This window comes from Macaca thibetana, chromosome 5 (genome assembly GCF_024542745.1).
Source record: "Macaca thibetana thibetana isolate TM-01 chromosome 5, ASM2454274v1, whole genome shotgun sequence".
NCBI lineage: Eukaryota > Metazoa > Chordata > Mammalia > Primates > Cercopithecidae > Macaca > Macaca thibetana.
Genome location: NC_065582.1, coordinates 129892180 through 129917503, shown reverse-complemented (window position 1 = coordinate 129917503; position 25324 = coordinate 129892180). Strand labels below are relative to the sequence as shown.

The 25324-nt window shown below is 40.3% G+C and overlaps 1 protein-coding gene across 5 annotated transcripts in view; it reads left to right on the top strand.

Annotated features, from left to right (window-relative positions):
• Positions 1–11615: 11615 nt before the first annotated feature.
• Positions 11616–25324, top strand: part of CNOT6L (CCR4-NOT transcription complex subunit 6 like) — a 103390-nt gene continuing 89681 nt past the window's right edge. Inside the window, exon 1 of one of the 5 annotated variants that reach the window (XM_050790845.1) lies at positions 11616–11680. Coding sequence is in view for 2 of the 5 variants with exons in the window: in XM_050790843.1 (XP_050646800.1) it covers positions 11959–11963 (5 nt within the window). In the remaining 3 variants the exon portion in view is untranslated. Of the gene's footprint in view, positions 11681–11843; positions 12035–12258; positions 12280–12559; positions 12763–25324 lie in introns of those variants that run through there. The other 4 variants (XM_050790843.1, XM_050790842.1, XM_050790847.1 and 1 more) reach the window with 4 other exon arrangements.

Below are 25324 nucleotides of genomic sequence, written 5' to 3'. Positions count from 1 at the left end.
AAACTCCTGACCTCAAGTGATCCGCCCACCCCTGCCTCTCAAAGTGCTGGGATTACAGGCATGAGCCACCACGCCTGGCTCCATTTTTATAAAGAAACAAAACCCACAAGAACTCACTCTTTTTTCCCTTCATAACATTTTACAGAACTAGAGAAATAAGAAAGCCAGTAACCCAACTGAAGAGGCCTCTTATGTACACTATAATTCTGTAGCATTTTGATCTCAGGAATCAGATGGGAAATGAAAGGTAAGTTCTCATCCTGGCTTTATCACTTAAGCCACATAATTTAACTTTTATAGGTCTATTTTTTAAATTTGAAAAGCTTGAGACTTAAGCTACATTATCAATATGTAAGATTTCCAGCTTTGTTTCTATAATTCTAAAGCAAGGTTTCCTGATTGTAGGTATAAGTAGCGTTTCACAAAGCATTTTCCAAAGAACACTGGTATGATAGGAGATTTACGGATATGAAGTAGAGCTCTAAGGTTAATATATTTGAGAAAACACTATTAAAGTTAAACATGTTTCTTTAGGTAAGATTTCTTAATTGTTTAACTTAAGAGTATTATGAGTTTTCAAGAGAAAAAATGCAGTATGTAGCATTTCCTATATTTATTTCAGCAAAGAATCTCCCCTCTCCACGTACCCTAAGAATCTAATGGGAAATTGTGTTCTGCATAGCAGGTGTTGTGACACACTAATTTAAGATGATGTATGGTATTTTAAAAGTTTTTATTTTCAAAGGAGTCAATCTCCATGCTAACTTTTCAGGCATTATAACATGCAATGGGGAAAACAGTTTCATGTAGTGATTATCTTAAGTCACATCATATGTTAGAATCATAACTAATCTTTGTTAGTTCTGTTTAGCATAAAGAAAGAACTGAAAAGGTTAACCAGAGAACACAAATTAAAATGTATGATGAGCGTGAGTCATTTTAGAACCAAAGAATGAAACAGAGGCTTTATCTTCACATCAAAAGATTTGCTCTATTTCATAAATACTGTAAAAAAATAAAGTTTGGTTGGCCCATTCAGTTAAAACAGTTAAATCTAAAAGTTGCTTATTTTTAAAAAAGCACAAGTTATAGAAAGAATGTACTATTATATATGGAAGATAAATAAGAAGAAGTTAGAAGATTTGAGATGTTAAAAATATTGTTCTTTCCTAGCTATTTTTGGGATTGGAACACCAATATAGACAAGCTAAATAAAAAAGTAGAATATAATTCTGGAAAGAACACGAATAACGAGATTATTCCTGTTGCAGAAAAGCATAATTCTTTTAACTAATGATTATTTTAAAGGTCAGCTGGTGGAAGTTTACCAAATTTGTTTTGTGTGGGTGTATCAGCAGTTGGTATTAGTTTAAAACAAAAACAAAGTTTAATGCTTGACATTTAAAGAGTTATTCCAGATTATATAAATCTCAAATTTCAAAATATAAATTATTTAGTGGGTGGAATATCTGTTGTAAAATTTTAACATCTAGTTTATTTTCCCTGCCATACAGTATGCCACGGTTTTCAGCACAAGATGGTGTATGAAAACTAATTTTAGGCCGGGCACAGTGGCTCACGCCTATAATCCCAGCACTTCGGGAGGCCAAGATGGGCAGATCACTTGAGGTCAGGAGTTCGAGACCAGCCTGGCCAACATAGTGAAACCTCGTCTCTACTAAAAATACAAAAATTAGTTGGGCATGATGGTGTGCACCTGTAATCCTAGCTACTGGGGAGGCTGAGGCTGGAGAATCGCTAGAACCTGGGAGGAGGAGGTTGTAGGGAGCCGAGATTGAGCCACTGCACTCCAGTCTGGGTGACAGAGCACTTCATGAAAAAGGATGGGAGTAAGTGCTTGAAGGATGTGCTTGATGGTGTGGAAAAGGAAAGTTGAGAAGTGAACAATGTGAACAAAGATACGGATTTGGAAAGTCAGGGCATGTATTGCGAACAAGTTTGGATGAAACCTAGTGTGAATGTTTGAGTCCAGATTATAAAGATCCTTGAAAGAAAGGCAGTAGGGAGGCTTTGTTAGTTATCATATGCTTAGAAACACAGGTACAAGCAAAATAAACACAATCCTAAACTTTCAATGCTATCTTGGATAGGAAAAAGAACCCCTGTTAAGAGGAGACTTTTAAAACAAATTATAAAAGGTCAGGGAATCCTTCTACTTGATAACTCAGAATTTAAATACTGATGTTCTTTTGAATATCAAAAACAAACTTTCAGATAGAGAAACAGAGAGAAAGAGAGGGAAATTATCATCAGTTTCTAAAAACAGACCATGAATATTTTGTTCAAAGTGTCTTGCTTTAATTCAGATAAACATAATTGTAAGATTGCTTTGCTAGAGTTAAAACTCTTAGTTATGAAACTCAACAGAATGCTTTAACTATTTCTTTGGACTCATCAACCATTAGACGTTGAAGTCATGAATCATTATCTGTGCTGCACTTAGACTGAGGCTATCCAGTAGTTTATTTATGGTGGCAGTGTATCTCACCGAAACACTATGCTTTCCAGCTTCCCTTTCAGCTACTCATGTTCTTTCATTGCTTCTGGACAGTGAAATCTAAGCAAGTATTTTTTGGGTGAGCCTTCCAGGAAAGTGTTTAGGGGTGGGGTTAATTTTTGTTCTGCCAAGAAAATGAGTGGGATAGCTGGAACCACAATAGCCATGGTACCTCTGTTAATGTTTTTGGTGCCTTTGAACAGAACAGGAAGAATCCCCCATCTTTGCATATGAGTTAGAAAAATTTCCTCCTCTGGCTAGAAGGAATCCCTCAGAATATACAGCCCCCATTCACTTCTTGGTCAGGTGTCTTCACAGTAAATAAACTACACAACTGTATGGGGTGTCCTGGACAGCCATATTGGACTATGAAGCAGGAAAGGAAGCCATGCTCTAAAGATAGTAAACCCAAGGAGAAAAGCAGCCTGGCCCTTGCTGACCATGGATGTGCCATATCAGCCCTGCATTGACTACTTCCAGACTTCCTTCATGTGAGAGAAAAATAACATTTGTTACTGTTATTTCTGATTTCTTTTACTAGGAGCTAATTGCTAGTAAAGTTAAGACTACGTGGTATGATTTGAGAATTGCTATCATTAATTAAGCAATTGTTCCTTGAGAATTCTGTATCAGAAATTCTATGATGTACTAGGGATAAAGACAGAATTTGCAATCTAGGATGTGAAAGACAGATGTGTACACACACAGGTAATTATAGCATAATGCCATATGCTTGTGCAGTTTGCATACTGGATACAGACAACTGGGCAAAAGGTTAGTGGGGACTGTGCTTTGATAGACTGCATGCACCCAGAGTGAAACATATCCTAATTCATCTCTACAAATGGGGTACCTCTTTTTAAAAATGCTTCAACCAATAATAATGCTTTATCATCATTTAGTTCAGTGATTACCAAACTTATTTTAGCAGTCATTAGCCTTCTTTGAAAGAATAATAATACAGAAACACAACTTACTAGTTCAGATGTTTTGGAGAGATCTAACTCAAGTTAGATGAGTATAAAAGAGAATTTGCTGGTTAATTTAACCACACTTACTGTAAGAAAGTTAGGCACAGCCTGTTAAGGGAGTACCTAGCAGGGTTTTTAGAAAAAGCTTCACAGAGGCAGTGATGCTTGAGATGAATCTGCAAGGATGATTTTAAGAAAAGGACAAAATGGGAAACAGCATACTATGCTGAGGAAAGACACTATACTTTGCATGTGCAAAGATATCTAAAAGGGCACATCCTGTTTAAGAAGTGACAGGTGGTTCATTAAAGGCAAGGGTGAGAGAGAGAAGCTGGTGGTTAAATGGCTGCAGGTGGTGTGGTAAGAGGGGCAAATCATTAAGGAACATACATGCTTGTGAAGTTAGGCTTTATTTTATAAATTATGTAAAGTCATTTAAAGAGCAGAGTAATTAATATGAACAGGATATGTTTTAGGAGGATGTTGGGATTATACTTAGGGCATGAAAACAATAGACAAAATGCAAAAAGCTCAGGCAAGAGGTGACAGGCTCACTTATAACTCTGGAGTGCATTATGATGACGGGGCTAGATTAATGAAAATATGTAGTAGGCAGAATTGGTAGATCTTGGTGAGGCTGGGAGAGAAAAGTTAAGGATTACTTCTAGGATTCTGCATTACGTGACTATTCATATGATTACATTATTTTTAGCATGATAGTACCATTTTTAATAAGAGAGGGTCATGCAAGACCAAGAATCAATTTTGGGTGAAAGACAATGAACTCAGTTTTAGACATATATATATCTTGCAATGTGTGTAGCCTGTGTAGGTGGAGATATCCAGGAGAAAATTGACAATATAATCTAAATGTGTGATGAGAACTTTGGATTGAAGATGTACATTTGGGAGTCATAAGCATAAAGATGGGAGTTAAGACTTGTAGATGTGACCATCTAAGATTCGAAGAGTTTGTTTAGGTCCAATATGAAAAAGGGGCTCAAAGTTTGAGGGGCTCAAAGAGGAAAAGGGATCCATTATGGCCTCCATGCCACCAAGTATCTTCCCACTATGTAGTCAGTGTCTGAAACTGCCATTGTTTTGATTTATTCTTTTAGGTTAAGGTTTATTTCTAAATAATTACCTTGTAAAAATACCTTTGGGAGGAATTAAACAGAGAAGCTTAATAAGGAGAACAAATGAACTAGGTATCCAGAGACCAGTTTCTTTCTTTTTTTTTTTTTTTTGAGACGGAGTCTCACTCTGTCGCCCAGGCTAGAGTGCAGTGGCATGATCTTGGCTCACTGCAAGCTCTGCCTCCCAGGTTCACGCCATTCTCCTGCCTCAGCCTCCCGAGTAGCTGGGACTACAGGTGCCCACCACCACGCCCGGCTAATTTTTGTATTTTTAGTAGAGACAGGGTTTCACCGTGTTAGCCGGGATGATCACAGACCAGTTTCTAACACTGACTGCCTGGGTGATGTTCATTCAGCAAGTTATTTTGCCTCAGATTCCTCATGTGGAAAATGCAGAAGTAGGACCAAGTGACCTTCAATGTTTGGTAGACTACGATTCCACCAATCATAACGACTTAGTTTAAGTTCAGTGATTTTCAAACTTATTGGGCAGCAATAAGTTTGAAAGAACTTTTTGAAAGTTTGAAAGTTCTTTCTTTGAAAGAACTCTCAAGCAGAAACACAATGTATTCAGATGTTTTGGTTGCAGAGGTCTAACTCCAGTTAGTTTGGATGTAGAAGAGAATTTACCAATTAATTTAGCTACATTATATGAAAAGGCACAGCTGGGACCTCAGGGATCACCAGAACTTGAGACTGGTGCACCGACAGGAATTGTTCTCTACATTTCTCATCTGAGTGGTGGCTTCATTCTACACAAGGCCATTGACCATTCTGACTTCCTTCTGGGCTCTACTGCTATGGTGGAATAGCCCTTCTCCCCTTAGTTCCACATGAAAATATCCTGGGGAAGAACTCTGCTTGCTTTGACTTGAGTTCTGTGTCCACCACTGTAGCCAAGAAGTTGGGGGATTCTTTGAGTTGTAGCTGCACTAAAATTACCATTCATGGTGCAGGTAGAAATAGTTTCCCCCAAAGACAAAGAGCATTGTTCAAAGAAAAAGGTTACTGGGGAGACAAATAGATGGTCAATATGTTAACAGATAAAACACAGGCTTTCTCTCTCAGGACCCATCTACCTGGTTCCTTTTGTGTACTCTAGGTGGCTTCTGAAACATACCTTTGAAAACCCCAAGAGGATGCTTGGAGTACAGCTTTAAACTAGTTATCCCTCAGTATCCCTGGGGGATAGTTTCTGGACCCCCTCATACCAAAATCCATGGATCCGTAAGTCCCTTATATAAAATGGCATTTATTTGCATATAACCTATGCATATCCTTCCATATACTTTAAATCATCTTTAGATTACTTGTAATACCTAATGTAAATGTTATGTGAATAGTTGTTATACTTTATTGTTTATGGGGTAATGAGAATAAATAAATACCTACACATGTTCAGTAGAGACATAACCACCCACTTCTTTTTCAGAGTATTTTTGATCCTAGGTTGGTTGAAACCAAAGGTATGGAATCCACGAATGTGGAAGCCACCGATATAGAGGGCTGATTGTAATCGATTTTATTAACTGGAAAGTATGCCAGTCACCTCCAAGGCCTAGACAAATTGAAGCACTGGATATTTATTGGTGGTGGTGGTGCTTGCCTAGTAAAAACAATTTTGGGAATATAGGAGTGTGGTGTTAACTGGTGGGATTGAGGTGGAGATTCTAAGTATTCAGGATCAAGGGACTTGAGCTGGGAAGTGTAGAAAGGGGAGGTAGGATACCTGCCTTCAAAGTTCAAAGATGAACTCTGCTTACTTTATCATTTTATGGAGAACTGATGGATCACATGGCACACTATTAATCATGGTGAAAAATGTTCATCTTTGGCTAAGATAGTGGGAATGATCCTTGGTGTCATCCATAGCCACTCTAGAGAAAGGAAGAAGTAGGAGATTCATGGAAAGAGAGCTGATGAACCCAGAAAGGGGCAGAGGCAATGAGAAAAGCCATGTGTCTTGGACGAGTATACCCATAGTAGATGGTAAGAAATATAAGAATAAGTGGGAGAGAGAGAAAGAGAGAGGGAGGGAGGGGAATAAATATGTACAAGATAGGAAAATGGGGAAGACTGTAGTTCAGTAAAAGGTAGACTATGTCACTGAAATATAGTTTGGAGGCCCTGTCAGTAAAAATCCATGATTATCTTGATTAATACTTGCTTTAAAGTTATTTTATTAATATGATGTAAAATATATTTGTTACTAATTATACCTTACCAAATACACTTAAATGTGACATTTTTATTGTTATATGGCTATTAGTATGAAAGTATGTATTAAATAAAATCAAATTTGCCAGGCACAATGGCTCACGCCTATAATCCCAGCACTTTGGGAGGCCAAGGCGGGCGGATCACTTGAGGTTTTGAGACCAGCATGACCAACATGAAGAAACCCCATCTCTACTAAAAATACAAAATTAGCCGGGCATGGTGGCACATACTTGTAATGCCAGCTACTTGGGAGGCTGAGGCAGGAGAATTGCTTGAACCCGGGAGGCAGAGGTTGAGGTGAGCTGAGATAATGCCATTGCACTCTAGTTTTGCAAAAAGAGCAAAACTCTGTCCCACCACCCCCCAAAAATCAAATTTAATAGACTATCAAATAGTACTAATTTTCTTTTTCTTTTTTTATGAGGTTGGAGTTTCACTCTACTGCCCAGGCTGGAGTGCAGTGGTGTGATCTTGGTTCACTGCAACTTCTGCCTCCCAGGTTCAAGTGATTCTCCTGCCTCAGCCTCCTGAGTGGCTGAGACTATAGGCACGCACCACCACGCCAGACTAATTTTTATATTTTAGTAGAGACGGGGTTTCACCATGTTGGCCAGGCTGGTCTCAAACTCCAGACCTCAAGTGATCTGCCTGCCTCAGCCTCCCAAAGTGCTGGGATTACAGGCGTGAGCCACCACACCTGGCCAAATAGTACTAATTTTCTTAAAAAATTGAAATCTTCGTCTTTTGAATAAGCTGCTCAACAGAATTTCAGAAAAGAGACAAAAGAACAGTTATAAGGGATCTTATAGGACCCACCACTACCTGTGTTAACAACAAAAACATGGAGAGATAGGAAGATTTATTCAGTTCAAACATTAATTGCTAATTTGGAAAAGACACAGGTGGTCTCTAGAACACGAAGTACCTTTTTCTTTAATTGAGTAGGAATAAACCAATTCTCCAATAATACAAATAAACATAATTGTTGTTTCAGAACAAATTGTACCTATATACTGCTGCTATTAAACCAATTTGGTCAAAAAGGCCACACTTAAGCCAGAAGCTTCAGTTGGATAAATCATTTCTTTAAAGATTTTTTTTTTTTTTTTTGAGATGGAGTCTCACTCTGTCACCTAGGCTGGAGTGCAGTGGCGTGACCTTGGCTCACTGTAACCTCCTCCTCCAGGGTTCAAGCAATTCTCCTGCCTCAGCCTCCTGAGTAGCTGGGATTACAGGTGCCTGCCACCACACCTGGCTAATTTCTGTATTTTTAGTAGAGATGAGTTTTCAGGCTGGTCTCGAACTCCTCACCTTAAGTGATGAGCCTGCTTTGGCCTCCCAAAATATTGGTATTACAGGAGTGAGACACCGCACCCAGCTATTTTCTTATTGCATTATTTCTAACCTTAAATACTGCAATATCTGATAAACATGAAAAATTCTCAGAAATGAGATATCAAAAGCAGGTTACTTTCTGTAGCAAACTTTGATCCACTATAAAACTGCTTCTTTACAATGGCTAAAGTGCTATTCACTTGTTGTCGTTTCTGGGATATCTTTTGAAGTGGAATCTTATGAGGAACTTTTTTTTTTTTTTTTTTTTTTTTGAGACAGTTTCATTCTTGTTGCCCAGGCTGGAGTGCAATGGCACGATCTCAGGCTCACTGCAAACTCCGCCTCCCAGGTTCAAGTGATTCTCCGGCCTCAGCCTCCCGAGTAGCTGGGATTACAGGCGTGGGCCACCACACTCGGCTAATTTTGTATTTTTAGTGGAGATGGGGTTTCACCATGTTGGTCAGGCTGGTCTCAAACTTCCAACCTCAGGTGATCCACCACCCGCCTTGGCCTCTCAAAGTGCTGGGATTACAGGCCTGAGCCACTGCGCCCAGCCTGTTTATTTTTTAATCTCACTGAAGACAATTTCTTGGCGTTTGTATAGTGCCAACTATCTGAAAACTTATTTCTCCAATGTCATTCTAATTGCAAATGAGAAAAACAGCAATCTATTTTTTGATAATATAGTTAATATACAAAGTATTCCTTTCCTTTTGTTTTTAGTGAGTCAATCAATTTGATATCGTATAAAGAGGACATCTTTGAGAGTAAATACTAAACTTAACCTGCACTAAAATAAATGATCCTATGACAACATCCACTGTCTATCATTAACTCTGAAAGTTACAATTACCCCTCCCTGCTATGGATTGTGGTGCATTTACTACTTAAAATTTAGAGGCCAACAAAGAACATCCCATATATAAAGTTGACCTTCAGGACCACCAAAATCCACCATTTATTAGTGCTTAACATTCACAATGGCCCTGTCATTTTTCCCCACTACTGTCACTACTGCTAGGCAGCCTGTAAGAGTGGGCAGATGTCATATGGCTCACGTGTAAATGCCAGTGCTGTCAGCCCATCCTCCTAGACATTGTTGTGACTATTAATTTTGTGTCATCTCTCATACTTTCATTTCTGGTTTGTTCCGTGAGAATTTCCTGTTTATGTGTCAGCTTCCCCTACAATGATTGTAAGTTACTTAAGAAAAGGGACTATATATGCTTGGCTGTGTGTCTCCAATGCTAAACATAGCGTCTGGAACACAATATGCCCTCCATATGTGCTTGTTTATTGTATATGAATGAAAATTCATTGACTACTCATAGAAAATTTATCGTTAAAGATGCTTAAATCTGTGAGGTTATCACATTATCTGATTTGTTTTTTTCAGGTATTTATTTTCCTCTTTCCTTCCATATTTGGTAGTATTTCTCCTTGGGAGAGAGTGATTGTGTGCCAAGGAGAAATACTGTGGCAAGATGCCATTGAGGCAGGTCCACTATTTGGACTCCTGAAGTGACTTGCTTGGCTTTCCTGCTTACAAAGTCAAAGATAATTATTCATTTTATGTCAGCCTAGACTCTTAGATAGTTGAGAAAGAGTGAGACTTCTTCCAGGCTTAAGGACGTTTTGACATGTTTTACAGAAGATGGTTGTGGGGCTGGTGTTGCTAGGGAGGGAAATGGAAAATTAACATAGGTAGAAAAGAAAGTAGTCTGTGGTCTTGTGAACTGAGGGGCTTTTTTACTCACTCATTCCCCCTTCCTGGTGCCAAGATGAAAGTGGTGCAATAGTTCTGCAATTGTGGACTCTTGTAACAGCTGTTCAGTTTTAGCTAAATGATGATTTGCATTTTTACCGCACCTTTTCCCCCAAGAGAGGAAGGCATTTTACATTCAGTAATAAGGCCTAAGATGAACTGCAACTAACGCAACGTGCTTAGTGTGCTAAACACTCCTATGGGGGGAAAAATACTGAACATTGCTAATATACCCTTGACCAACACTGGTACATACACGAGTCCGGGCATGCATTGAGAAAGAGATTAAAATTGTGCAAAACTGCAACAGCAGTACTCTGCCTCTACAGCCGGTGTAATTTGCTTTTCGGACTCCTGGCGGTTAAAAGCTGAAGCTGGCCCACAAAAACAAAAACAAACCCCAGAAACTTAAAGTATCAGAGCCACGTTCACCAAGTAAACACTACTATTTCTAGTTTACATTAGGATGTTTTCATTCTGTAGATGGATGGATAAACTACCAAACAACAAACTAAGGTCTACAACAAGAAGGGAGAATTAGAAAATAGGACCGGGTTATCGCTAAGCGTCACAGGTTCTTTTATTTACCTTTCACGATACAACTTACAGATGTTACACGTTTAAAAAAAAAATCGACCGAAGATGTCAGGAAACATTTCCTTCGGTCACTTCACCTCACCTGGCGTCTCCGCCACCTAAACCTACGCTCCGCTTCGCCGTCAGGTCGCCTCGGGCGAGGAGGGTGCAGTAAACAGCGCCCACACAAGAACCCGGGGTGAGGCGGTTTTCCGTCTCTTCCGCCAAGGCTCTGTGAATGTGGGTTTTTGAAACCCTGCCACTCTTCTCAGCCCCGCTCCTCGCTCAAACCAGGGAAAGACAGTGAGAAAACAGTCAGGGCAAAAGAGAAAACCAACAAGACGCCGCGGCCTCCGCGCGCGCACCGCGACAAAACGCGGCGCACGGGGGCGGGGCCAAAGAGCGGCGTAGAAGCTCCGCCCCGTCACCGCCCCGCCTCCTTCCCCTCACCCCAACCCTCCGCGCTGTGGAGTGACTGACTCCCGCCAGCCCCTCCACGTCAATCAACCCTCCTCCTTCTCGCACTCTCTGCACCTTGTTATTAATCTCAATACCGATATCGCCCGGACGTCTCTCCCCCGGCCCTCGGGGGTGTGAAAGTGTGTGAGCGGAAGCGAAGGCACCGAAAGCTGGCGTCTCTGTTCAACCTCGGCCCCAGCAGCACCCGGCGCAGCAGCAACCCCCGCAGCGGCGGCAGCCCAAGCACCAGGAGGCCAAGGCCAAGGCCAGGCTCTGCGTGGCTCTCGGAGCAATAGCCGCGGCTCCGGCCCTGCGGGGGCGCAGCTTCCTTCGGCTGGGGCCTTCGCGCCGGCGGCCGCGGCCCCGGGGCCTCTCCTGCGCGCCTGGGGTCACTGTCCTCGAAGCCCGGCGGCGCGGCCCTCGTCCCCCTTCCCGCCCCCCGGTCTGTCTCCTTCTCGCTCCCTTCAGCCGCCTTCCGCGCCGCCGCCTCTGCCGTTCGTCAGGCGGCCCGGCCCGGCCCGCCCGCCCCGCATCCCCTCCGGCCGGTGCCTCTCCCCCCGGCGGGCTGCCTGCATGTCTTTGCTGCCCTCAGCCCCGCCGCCACCGCCGCCGCCGCCTCCCCCGCCGCCGCAGCACCAGCACCAGCCGCCCCGTCGCCGCCGCCGCCGCCGCCGCCCGGACCCCGGCGCGCTGAATGCAGGTGAGGAGGGGGCGCGGGCCCCCCGAGACCCCGGGCCCGGGTTCCCTGCGCGCCCGCCCGCGAGTCCCAGGTCTGGGCCCGGTTTGCCGCCGCGGCTTCCCCTCGGGGCGGGCGGGAGCGAGGCCCGCCGTGGGTGTTTGTGTTTGCGTCTGCGGCCGCGGCTCTGGAGGGGAAGCATCTGTGGGGGCCTGGTGCGCGCGCGCGCGCGTGTTTGTGTGTGTGTTTCCCCTGCCGCGGGGAAATGGCTGCTGTTGCTTCTTCTGGGCCAGAGGAAGAGAATGAGGTAGAGTGTTCTTGTGCCTCCGAGTAGGATCGAGAGTGTTGGGAAGAGGAGCGCTTCCCCGGGGAAATGAGGTGGGAGAGGGACAAATGTGCGTGTGGGTGTGCGAGTTGGGACTTTGGCGGGTGGGGGGGCGGCCCGAGGACCCACGGCGAGTGGGTGTGTGTCGGGTGACTGGAGGGGGCGGCGGGGCTGACCCGCGTCTCTTCAGAGGCGGGCGAAGGTTCCGGGGTGTGTGTGTGTCGGGGGTGGCCCGGGGCCGGGACCCCAGAGTGGCGTGTCCCTCCTGTTTTGTGGCTGAGGCTCCCGAGCCTCGCAGGTGAGAGCTGCTCCTCGGGGGCCGGCCGGGGAGGGCTGAGTGAGTGCGGCACACGCGCGGCAGCGGGGCTGGGAGAGCTGCGGGTCGGTGCCGCGCCGCCGTTCCCCGGCCGCGGCAGGAAGCGCGCCGGCCTGCAGCGCGGCCTAACCGCCTGGGCGCCCGCCCGCCTCCCTGGACGCCTCCCGGGACGCCGAGCCCGCGCGAGCCCACGGCGCTGCTTCGGGCCTGGGCAGGTGAGGGTCGGAGGCGGGACGCGCCGATTGCCGTCGCCGTGGCCGCCTCCGCGTCTCCTGAGAGGCGAAGGCTTATTTTGGCGTTCCAACTGCAAGCCTTCGCCCGGCCGGCTGTGGGACCCGAGGGAAAGTGAATCAGAACAGTTGGGAATCCGCGGTGTCGTGTTCCCTTCTTTTCATCCTTCCCCTAAGGCTGTGTGGAGGGACTGAGTAAATATTTTGGATTTTTGTTGCAAATACTTTGCCGTTGGTAAGTTTTTTTTTTTTCTTTTTTCTTTTTTTTAATTAGACAAACATTTTCTTGGAAGGGTTGAGGAAGAAAGGGAAACTGGCTTCCCTGGCCGGTGGTATTGGTGGGACTGGATGGATTTTGTGCATTTGAAATTGTTTTATCCTGCCTCCTAGGGGGAGAGGCGTGTACGCGCCGCCGAGCTGAGGAGCTGGGTGAGGAAGAGGAAGTTACTGGAGCTGTCATCCTCCTTAACTCGGCCGGTTATTGAGCTTACACTGTTTAGGTGGATTGTGTTCAGGGAGTTTAGCTGAGCCGTTTGTACACATTGGAAGCACAGTGTTACATTTTACCGTATTGCCTCTAGTTATCTTGTCAATGAAGATAGGCTCAACAAACACGTTTTCCTCAGTCTCCAAAAACTAGATCAAGCAGCCTCTGTCGTCTACTCAGCATGTGCTGCTGGAAAGCTATTTTGAGACTAGCCTAAGCAAAACTCAATTGTAAAGATAAACCTGCTGCCAGTAGGTGTACAGTACATTTCAGAGCCAAGTACAAATGGCATTTGGATAATTATTTGCTAATGTGCTTTTCTACTCCAACCTCATTACATTTGTATGTAGTTAGATCATTTAGCTAGAACCCTACTATGGATAAAATCATAATACAGATTCGATCCTTGTAGGCCGTACTCTGTGTCATGGCCAGAGATTGCTCTTTGCACCTGGTCTCACAAAGAAATAGTGTATGCTGTTCACGGGGAAGTGGAGGGAAGAGAAGGAGGGGCGAAGAGCTGTTCTCTATTACCACTACTGGAAAAATAATTTAACACACGCAGTTAGTGGGAAAAGGACTTGTTTTACAGACTTCAGTTAGCATCCCAGCTGTGTGATTTTTCTTAGCTGTTTGACCTTAGGCAACATATCTAGTATCTATAAACCAGAGTTTTATCAGTCACGGAGAGCTAATACCTTTATAGTAAGGTCGTTTTGAGAATAGAATGAGAAAACATATGTTTGGCATATAGTAGATGCTTAGTTAAATTTTAGTTCTGCCTCCTGCAGCCCTGACTATGGGCATTGAAGAGCCTTTGCAAGCACAAATATGATTAATTATTTAGAGCAATATTAAGTAACTATAACATAAAAAAGACAATGGAATCTTTCAGAACCCTTCAATGTACAAAAGGTATATATATATAAATGACTTTCGTGTATATGAGAAGTCATTTTTCTAATAATAAAAAAGGTCATTAAAATAGCCTAGTCATTTATAAAAATATACTTAATATTTTTTTCATATTTTCAAATAGACCATCTCTCAGTTTCATTATTCTTTATGATTTTTGTTTTGTAGCCCTGGTAAAAAATTTGCAACCATTATATAGCACATATATGTTTCAATACAGTTAAACGTTAAAAAGGATCAAGGAACCAAAATTTATATAGATCCCCAAAGTTTAAATACTATGAAAAATGCTAGCTTATGTTGACTGATTTTGGTAAACAAAACCTCATAGAATATTTCTCTGAATGTAAGGTGAAATCCTGTGTCAACTTAACTTTCAATAACTTTCCATTTTTATTATTTTGTCTGGAGTAGGAAATGTGTTCTTAAATTTTAACTGTGCTGTGGAAAAAATAATATCATGGAGAGGTATGGAATTTAAGGTAAAGATAACAGAAAAGTTAATATATTGTTTTCTTTTTGTTTTGAGTAAAGACAGGACAAAGAAAATGTGGGAGTTTGGTTTAAATTTGTCATGGCCCTATTTACAAATGCCAGGTTTCCCAGTAGGACTTACGTAATTTATTTGTATCAATAAATAATAAGCTGTAAAAAATCTTATTTTCTAAGATTCAAACTAAAATTTCAATACATTCAGTATAACTTTTATGCATTTTTTTAATATAAAAATTTCTGTGAAGGTAAGAGTCACAGGATGGGGAGGGGGAAGCGCTCATTGAGGGGCTTGAATTTTTGTAAATAACTAGGGGCAACTATTAGAATGCAAAATATGATTTTCTTGAAGTGTGTGTGGAGTGTGTATTTACACTGAACAGAATATTCTGCCATATGGTTATATTTAAAGGAATAATTCTTACCTTAAAACTCTAAAAGATACTTTTTAATACCTTAGAAACAATGAAATAGAAATGAATTTGCTCTTATTTAGTATTTGATAAAGTAATTTTCATTGGACTTTATTAATTATTTTCAAAGACTTCATAATTTTTTTTAATTTGGAAGAATTGGTGAGAACGTTTCTCTGTAGTAATCATGAAAACAGATGATATTGAACTATAAAGATATTTGGATATGAAGTGGAAGTACTAAGGCTATTTAAACTAAAGGAATTATGTTACAACAAAATCAAGGTGGAAACTTGTTTAGATTTTAAAATTTAATGTTACTTAAATGGGTTTTTAAGCAATCTTTCCAAAATATCTGTTATTAATGTCTTTAGGGAGAGTTGGAATACTTAGGAATTTCTGTGTGTATTACTTTGGGTAATGCTAATTAGAGTAATAAATACATTCCAAAATTTCAGAGAAGTTTACTTGCTTTCATGACAGTTCAGTGCAGATGTTTACTTGCTTTCATGACAGTTTACTTGCTTTCATGACAGTTCCAGTGCAGGTGTTCCTGGTTAGCAGATTTCTTGTGGCTTTCCTCTATGTTGTAGTTTAGGAACTCATACAACTTACATCTTGTGACTCCACCATTTCTTAGGGCCTTGAAGTCCTCCTTATTACCTGAAGACCATTTCTTAAGAAACTCCGGACTTAAATGACAAACGTTCCTCCAAATTTTATTGGCAAGATTTGTCACAGAGTCTTATTTGAATGCAGGGGGAGTGGGAAATGTCCCTGGCTGGTGGAAAGCTTGGCCATCTCTGCTACAAGGGGCATTTCATGGTGTTATTGTAGATGTTAGCATATATTTATGAAATTACATCCAAAAGGTGAATTATGATAGTTAAGAATTGCTTTCCATCTTAAAAGAGTAAAATTGTATGTGAGTGGAGAGTGGTGGGGAGAAGAGAAAGAAGAGTCATAGGAGTGGGACGGTGAAGCTCTCATCATTGAGGGGCTTAAATGACAAGTGAGTTTCTGTAGCTATTTAAAGACATACATTTTTCAGAGAGCATTACAGTTGGATCCTGTAACCTTTAGTGGGTCTCTCCTGTACTATCCAGTTATTGATTGTCATTGTGCTTTAATGAGTTCTGGCAGTTTGAGTTATTTCTCTCTGTATTTTGAAATCAGTTCAGATCAGTAGGACAAAACTCTGAATTTCAGTTTCTGGGTATAGTTTCATAGGAAACACATTTTTTAAATTTTCTTCCTCCGTTATTGGGATAGATGATGATTATTACTTTTACTTTGAGGGAAATCTCATTTAGGTGGACCTTACCATATTCTCTTGTTTGTTGCTGCAGTTTTTATAATTCTAAAGTTATTAAAATTAATACATGTGAGCCTTAACCCAGAAAGAACAATAAAATCATCAAGTAAACAACAGAGGCTTAATTATTAATTTGTGCTCATGCTTCATGATGAAAATACTACAACTTTCTTTTACTAACTGCACTGACACTGGATCTCTAATACAGTAAATGGTATTTTGTCACTGAACAACTTTAATTTTGATTGAATCACAATTTATTCTATCATTGCCCAGGGTTATTACAATGTGAAACCTCAGCTCTGGGTCACTTTTACTTATTTTTTATTCTAACAGTTTGGTTAGGGATCTCTGGGGAGTTATATATAATCTCTTTATTTCCTAAAAGGAAGATTTTGGAGTAGTCTGGTTGACTTATCCGTGGTAAATACTTCTCTAATATCTTGCATCTTGAAAATTGAAAACCTAATCTGAGGACCCACTCTGTACCCATTATTGTACCCAGTTCTAAAGAGAAGTATGAAAGATGTAGAAGAGACTCTTGCAAGGCTTATAGTTTGTGAGTAAAGGAGATAAAGCATATAATTTAGTTACTTCAAAACAAATGAACTAGTGCAAGTCAATACGATATAAACTATAGACATTCTGAGACATAAAATGGAATGTCAGTTGGGTCAGGAATTACTTAAATGGTTGATTTCTTTTGGGCACCTTTTATGAGGTATAATTTAGATAGCTTAGAAGTAATGCATTTAAAGTGTACAGCTCAACAGTTTTTAGTATATTAACAATTGTGCAACCATCACTATAGTTACTTTTAGAACATTTTCATTACCTAAAATATAAATCTTGTATCTTTCAAGAGTCACCCTTCATTCTCTTATGCCCCTAGTTCTAGGCAATTACTGCTTCCTTTCTCTATAGATTTGGCCAATTTTGGACACTTTGTACAAATGCAATCTTAACATATGGTCTTTTATGATAAGCACCTTTCACTTACCATGTTTTCACGGTTCATCCATGTCATAGCAAGTACTTCATTCTTGTAATGGGTGAATAGTAAGTCAGTGTAAGAATACACCACATTTATCTATTCATGAGCTGATGGACATTCACTTTTTTTTTTTTTTTTTTTTTTTTTTGAGACGGAGTCTCGCTCCTCGCCCAGGCTGGAGTGCAGTGGCGCGATCTCGGCTCACTGCAAGCTCCGCCTCCCGGGTTCAAGCCATTCTCCTGCCTCAGCCTCCCGAGTAGCTGGGACTACAGGCGCCCACAACCGCGCCCGGCTAATTTTTTGTATTTTTAGTAGAGACGGGGTTTCACCGTGGTCTTGATCTCCTGACCTTGTGATCCGCCCGCCTCGGCCTCCCAAAGTGCTGGGATTACAGGCGTGAGCCACCGCGCCCGGCCGGACATTCACTTTTTGGCTATTATAAATCATGCCGCTGTGAGCATTCATGTACAAGTTCTTATGTATGTATGTATGTTTTGAATTATTTTGGATATGTACCTGAGAGTGGAATTGCTGAAACATATACTACTTTGTGTTTAAACTTTTGAGGAACTTGTAGACAGTTTTCCAAAGCAGTTGCAGTATTTTACGTTTCCACCAGCAGTGTATGAGAGCTCTAATTTATCCACTTTGTGCCAACAATTGTTATTATCTCCTTTTTTCATCATAGCTCTCCTAGCCGGTGTGATTTGATCCTGGTTTTGATTTGCATTTCCCTGATGGCTAATGATGCTTTTTATGTGCTATTGGCCGTTTGTATATCCTCTTTGGAGAGAAGTGTGTGAAAAGACTCAATCTTTGCCCATTTTTATAATGAGTTTTTTTTTTAAATTACTGAGTTGTAAGAGTCTTATATACTCTAGATGTGTCCCTTATATATGATTTGCAAGTATTTTCCTCCATTTTGTGAGTTGTCTTTTCATTTTCCTGATGGTGTCGTTTGAGGCACAAACGTTTTCAGCTTGATGAAGTGAAATTATTATTATTTTGCTGAGCTTTTGGTGTCATATCTAAGAAATCATTGCCTAATCTAAGGCCACAGAGATTTACTTCTGTGTTTTGTCCTGAGAGTTTTATAGTCTTAACTCTTACATTTAGACTTTGATCCATTTTGAATTAATTTCTGTACATGATCTGTTATAGAGGTCTAATATTTCTTTGCATGTGGATACTCAGTTGCCCCAGTACCATTTATTGAAAAGATTATTCTTTCTCCATTGAATTGTGTCATCACCCCTGTCCAAAATTAACTAACTGTGAGAGAATTTATTTCTGGACTTTTAATTCTATTTCATTGATTTATATGTTTATCCTTACACTAATATGGTCTCGACTATTGCAGCTTTGTAATTGAGAGTTCTGATTCCTCAAACCTCTCAAACTTTTTCCTTTTGAGAAGAAAAAAAGAAAAACTCTTTTTTTCTTTTTCAAGATTGTTTTGCTATTTGAACCTCTTGTATTTCCATATCAATTATAGGATCAGCTTGTCAGTTTCTGCAAAGAAGTCAGCTGGAATTTTGATGGAGATTGTGTTAAATCTGTGCATCAATTTTGGGACCACTGCCATCTCAATATTAGGGCTTCCTGTCCATGAACATGGGATGTTTTTCTATTTATTTAGATCTTCTTTGTCAACAGTGTTTCATAGTTATCAGAATATAAGTTTCATACTTCTGTCGCTGCATTTCTTTTTTTTTTTTTTTTTTTTTTTTTTTTTTGAGACGGAGTCTTGCTCTGTCACCCAGGCTGGAGTGCAGTGGCCGGATCTCAGCTCACTGCAAGCTCCACCTCCTGGGTTTACGCCATTCTCCTGCCTCAGCCTCCCGAGTAGCTGGGACTACAGGCGCCCACCACCGCGCCCGGCTAATTTTTTGTATTTTTAGTAGAGACGGGGTTTCACCGTGTTAGCCAGGATGGTCTCGATCTCCTGACCTCGTGATCCGCCCGCCTCGGCCTCCCAAAGTGCTGGGATTACAGGCTTGAGCCACCGCGCCCGGCCCTCTGTCGCTGCATTTCTTCCCAAATATTTTATTCTTCCAGATATTGTAAATGGAATTTAAAAAAAATTGGGGGTTTTTTGCATGGCAAGTGTATAAAAATACACTTGATTTATGTTTGTTGATCTCATGTCCTGCAACCTTGCTGAATTTCTTAGTTTCAATAGTTTTTGTTTGTTTGTTTGTTTGTTTGTTTGTTTGAGACGGAGTCTCACTCTGTCACCCAGGCTGGAGTGCAATGGCGTGTTCTTGGCTCACTGAAACCTCTGCCTCCCGGGTTCAAGTGATTCTCTTGCCTCAGCCTCCCGAGCAGCTGGGATTACAGGCACCCACCACCATGCCTGGCTAATTTTTGTATTTTTAGTAGAGATGGGGTTTCACTGTCTTGGCCAGGCTGGTCTTGAACTGCTGACCTCGTGATCCACCAGCCTTGGCCTCCCAAAGTGCTGGGATTACAGGTGTGAGCCAGTGCACCCGGCCAGTTTTAATAGTTTTTAAGTGGATTCCATATGATTTTCTACATACGAATATCATGTCACCTTCAAACAAATGATGTTTCAATTCTGCTTTTCCAATATGGATGCATTTTAGTTTTTTCTCTTGCTTCATTGCCCCGGATAGAACCTGCAGAACATAATTGAAAAGAAACATCAAGAGAAGTCACTTGACTTGCAGCAAATCCTTGTCTTGCTCCCAATCTTAGGGAGAAAACATTCCATCTTCTTAAGTATGATGTTAGCTGTGTGGTTTTTTTTGTTTGTTTGTTTTTTAAACTGCTCCTTGTGGAGAAGGGCTAGCCCATAGGCAGGCAGTGTGCAGAAAGTAGTGAGCTATAAATTTTTCATGAATAGCCTTTATCAGGTTGAGAAAGTTCATTTCCTAGATTGTTGAGTGTTTGTGTGCGTGTGTGTGTTTGTGAGAGAGTGTTAGGATTGAGTTTTGAGGGAAGTGTGAAATGTGGATTAGAAAAGTAAAGATGCTATGTCAGGTAATAAGGGGCAGATAATAATGCTTAACTTGCTGGAGGAAGAGGGGCTAGCTTTTCCTCCTTTTCCCTGTCCCTTTCTGCCCCATTCCTTTCTTGTTTTTGTTTTTTTGAGACGGAGTATTACTCTGTCGCCCAGGCTGGAGCGCAGTGGCCTGATCTCAGCCCACTGCAATCTCTGCCTCCCAGGTTCAAGTGATTCTCCTGCCTCAGTCTCCTGAGAAGCTGGGACTACAGGCTAATTTTTGTATTTTTAGTAGAGACGGGGTTTCACTATGTTGGCCAGGCTGGTCTTGAACTCCTGACCTTGTGATCTGCCCGCCTCATCCTCCCAAAGTGCTGGGATTACAGGCGTGAGCCACCGCGCCCGGCCCTTTCTTGATCTTTAATCATCTTCATATCAGTACACATGCACATTTGGAGATGACTTAATCTTTTACTGATCTGAATAATTAAGATTTTTTGAGCAGTGGAAAGTATCATTTCTTTTGAAAAATACTAAAAAGCATGTGGAGAATTTCTTACTGAGTAGCTTGATAGCTAGGTTTGGAGGGCATCAGAGGAGATACTAAATCATAAATGAAGTGCCAGCCATGGACTTAAAAAGAAGTGAACACAATGGAATTCTTTAGCCATAAAGAATGAAATCCATCTTCAAAAAGAATGAAATCCTGTCATTCTTGGCAACTTGGATGGAACTAAAGGACACTGTGTTAAGTGGAATAAGCCAGGAACAGAAAGGTAAAAACACCACGTATTCTCACTTCTAGGTGGAAGCCAAGAAAAGTCAATCTCATGGAAGTAAAAAGTAGAAAAGAGGATTCTAGAGGCTGGGAAGGGTAGGGGGAAGAGGGCTAGGGAGAGAGATTGTTAAAAGGCACAAAATTATAGCTAGATGGGGGAGTAAGTTCTGGTGTTCTGTAGCACTGTAGGATGACTATAGTGTTAACAATATTATTATGTAGTTTCAAATAGCCAGAAGGAAAATACTGAATGTTCCAAATGCAAAGAAATGATAAGTGTTTGAGACAATGGATATGCTAATTGCCTTGATCTGATTGCTACACATTGTATGTATGGAAACATCACTGTGTACCCCATACATATATACAATTAAATGCCAATTAAAAAAATTTAAAAAGTAAGCAAACATTTGCCATATTGGGGCTATGGTTAATAAAAAATTTTATGTTTAGTTTAATGTACTTTGAATCTAGCTGTCAGCTGACATTCTCCCACCCTAAACATTTCAGCATCAGTGGCTTTGTTTTTATAAGTTTTCTTTTTAATTTTCTAATTTAACAAATTTCATAGGAAACTTTGCTTAGTAAGGTAAAGTTGTGTTTCCCTTTGATGTGGTGATTACCCTTTGTTTACTTTTTGAAATTTTAATTGTGTTCCCATGCAGCCATTTTCTGATTAGATAAATATTTTTAAAAATTTTTATTTTTGTCTTTCATGTATAGCTCTGAGAAGTTAACTTTGAGTTTAGCTAAGAATATTCCTGTTAACAGGTGAAATTGGAAAGTGGTAATAGAATTTTTATTTTGTATTTTTTTTTGTAGCAGGATTTTTTCATTAATTCTTTTTAGTCCACTTTAAAATTTTGGTACAGATAAAATTTATAATTATTTAAAAAAAAATAAGTAGTTTGTTTTGCTCTATGAGAAACTCATTATTTGTACTGAATAGATGCCTGGTAATTTGGGGCTTTCAAATATTGTTTTCATTTATTAACAATTGAAATTGGTGACACAAAATAGAGATTAAAACACTTTATGTTCCTTATAGTCATCTTTTGCAGAGAGAACCTCCCTCTCTAATCTTAAAGTTTAAACTCTATTTTTCTCTTTCCCATATTACTTAAATAGATTTCCGAAATGAGTAACATAAATTAGAGTTATATAATACCAGCTACAAATACTGCTAAAAGAATAGAACTAAATTTAGTATATCCCAACTTTAATGTCTCTCTATACAAAGACTTTGTTGGAATCTCATATCCATTGCTTTCTGATCATAATGTTTATTATATTTAACAAAGCAAAACCCAGAAATTACTTACAGGGTATGTTCTTCTATAGGTTCATATTTAGTACAATCTTCTGTAATATCTACATATAATTTTGTGGAACAACATAATGTGAGTTATATACAGAATGGTAGCCTTGAAACACTGTAAGAATTTGAATCACCAAAAGTATAACCTGTTAATTAATATTTATTAAGCTTCTATTTATTATAGACTGTTGTATTCAGGGTTCTGGGGAATAAAAAGAAATGCAGAATAATCTTTCTACCAGGGAACGAAACTAATATTTATTTGACTACTGAGTACCAAGGAATGTGAAAAGCCACTCCCCTCCTTCCCTTTAAATGTGTAATCTAAATTATTTTTCTTGAAAATCCTATGAGAGAGGCAGTATGATTCTCATTCTAAAGCTGGTTAAGAAAGTGAGCCTTGGATCATCCACTTTCTAGCTCTACAGAAACTCATTTAACCTCTCCATGCTTCAGTTTTCTCATCTGTCATAGGGCGATAATATTCCTTATCTTGTAGAGTTTTATGAGGATTAAATGATGTACTGTAAAGTATTTAGGACACTACCTGGCACATCTGTAGTAAAAAACCAAACTAAAAATCAATACACGTACACTATTACTGTTTCCTATTAGGAAAGAAGTTAATTAACATGCCCAAGATTACAACCAGATCTATTTGAATTTAAAACACTCTTATAGTATAATGCTTACACTTATAGGACGTTTAAGTTTGGATCTAGTAAACAAGTGAAGGCAGAATATGCTAAGTAACTAATATTAAGTGCTATGACATATAGAGTACATATGGATTTTAAACTACAGGCATAAGTAAGAGAGGAGATAAATGTTGCTCTTGCCTTTATGATGAGAAGAAAGGCAGAGAAAAAATTAATAGACTACTGCAGTATCTTCCTTGCTAGTCTACAACTTCCATTATATCTCATTTAACATCTTTTCCTTTATATACATTGTCACCAGGGAAATCCTTGTAAAATTCATCCCACATTGCTTACATTCTCTACTTGTAATCCTTTACTAATAATAGTTAGTGTTTTCTGGTTACCTACTATGGGGCTAGGATAGGAGACAACAAGCTTCTCTTCTCTTTTGTCTTCTCTTTCCTTCCTCTTTTTTTTTTTTTAAATGGTAGAGTCCCACTCTCACCCAGGCTGGGGTGCAGTGGCATGATCTCAGCTCGCTGCAACCTCTGCCTCCCAGGTTCAAGCAATTCTCCTGCCTCAGCCTCCCGAGAAGCTGAGGTGGCAGGCACACACCACCACACCACACCTCACTAATTTTTGTATTTTTACTGGAGATGGGGTTTCACCATGTTGGCCAGGCTGGTCTCGAACTCCTGACCTCAAATGATCCCGCCTCAGCCTCCCAAAGTTTTGGGATTATAGACATGAGCCACCACGCCAGGCCTAGCAAGCTTTTTTCTGTAAAGGGACAGATGTAAATATTTTGGCTTTTTGGGTCATGTAAGATCTCTGTTGCATATTCTTTTTTGCTGTAATTTTTTGTTTTTTAACAATCCTTTAATTTTTGTTGTTGTAATTCTTTTTTAACAATCCTTTAAGAATGTAAAAGCCATTCTTTGCTGCCAAATCAGTCTGGATGCAGTTTATTGACTGACCCCTATGCAAGGAGATTTACGTGAACTCATTTCTTTTTGTAACAATTCTGGTAAAGTTGATATTATTAATTTCTACTTTACAGTTGAGGAAATTGAAGCTTAGAGAGGCAGATTTGATGAAGGTCAAGTAAGTGATAGATTGAGGCCACTGGAATATCTAAACTTGTGTACTCTCTAGGATATCTTGCTGCATCCTGTTACTTTTAAATAAGATGCAGATTTCTTAGCATTATATGTAAGGGCCATGATGATCTTGTCTTTGCTTACTTTTCTAGTTTTTGTATTTGTTACTCCTCTCTCTCACATATTCCCTAGCCTAGCTGTAGTGAGTGACTTACAGCCTGGTCTGTGCTTTATATATGCCTACAATACCTTATAAACTTTATCACCTCATTGATTTATTTAATAATCTACCTCTGGTACTGTCTACTCTGGGAAACCTCACTTGGTACTTCCAGTCCTGCTTTATGAACTTTTTCTGTGCTCTTCTAGCATTCTGTGCATTCTTCATTGATAACACTTACTACATTGCCTTGTGTTTGACTTGGGTTTATGTCTCTGTTTTGCATTAGACTGTGAGTTTTTTTTTTTTAAGAGATGGACATCTGGCTATGTTGCCCAGGCTGGCCTTGCATTCCTGAGCTCAACAGATCCTCCCCCTGTAGCCTTAGATTGTAGGATTTTTTTTTTTTTTTTTTTGAGATGGAGTCTTGCTCTGTCGCCATGCTGGAGTGCAGTGGCGTGATCTCAGCTCACTGCAACCTCTGACTCCCTGGTTCAAGCGATTCTTTTGCCTCAGCCTCGGGAGTAGCTGGGATTGCAGGCACGCACCACCACGCCCAGTTAACCGAGACGGGTGGATCACCAGGTCAGAAGATGGAGACCATCCTGGCCAATATGGTGAAATCCCATCTCTACTGAAAATACAAAAGATTGTGAGATTTTTAAGGGCACAGATGATATATGCCTCACCTTTGTAGCTCAAGTGTTTGATACATAGTAGGGGCTTAATACAGAGTTTGGCATATAGTAGGGAATTGGAAAATGTTTATTAAATGAATGAGTAATTAAATGGCATTACAGACATGGAAATCATATCAACAGATCTATAGTTTCAGAAAAATGAGTCCAGGTTCAAGGGTGGTGGTGAGTGGGAAAGTAAGCAAATTTCTGGTTAACTTCTAGGGCTTGAGTGGAAACATGAGATTAATAAGGCAAATTGGAGCATGATCGTGGAGGGCTTGAATATCTTGGTAAGGAATTTTACTTTTGTTCTGGAGTCATTGATACAAAGATTTCAACTCTAGAGCGCAGGTGATTTTTAAATCCGTAACCTCGGTTCTCTTAATGCACAAATTGTATGTTGTAATACTGTTTTAGATGTTTTGTAGAACATTCATTTACCTACGCAATTGTTTTGATTAATAGATACTGCAAGATGTAGCTCTAGAATATCATAATTATCAGTACTACTATTAAAGACATTGGGAGCCATAGAATGA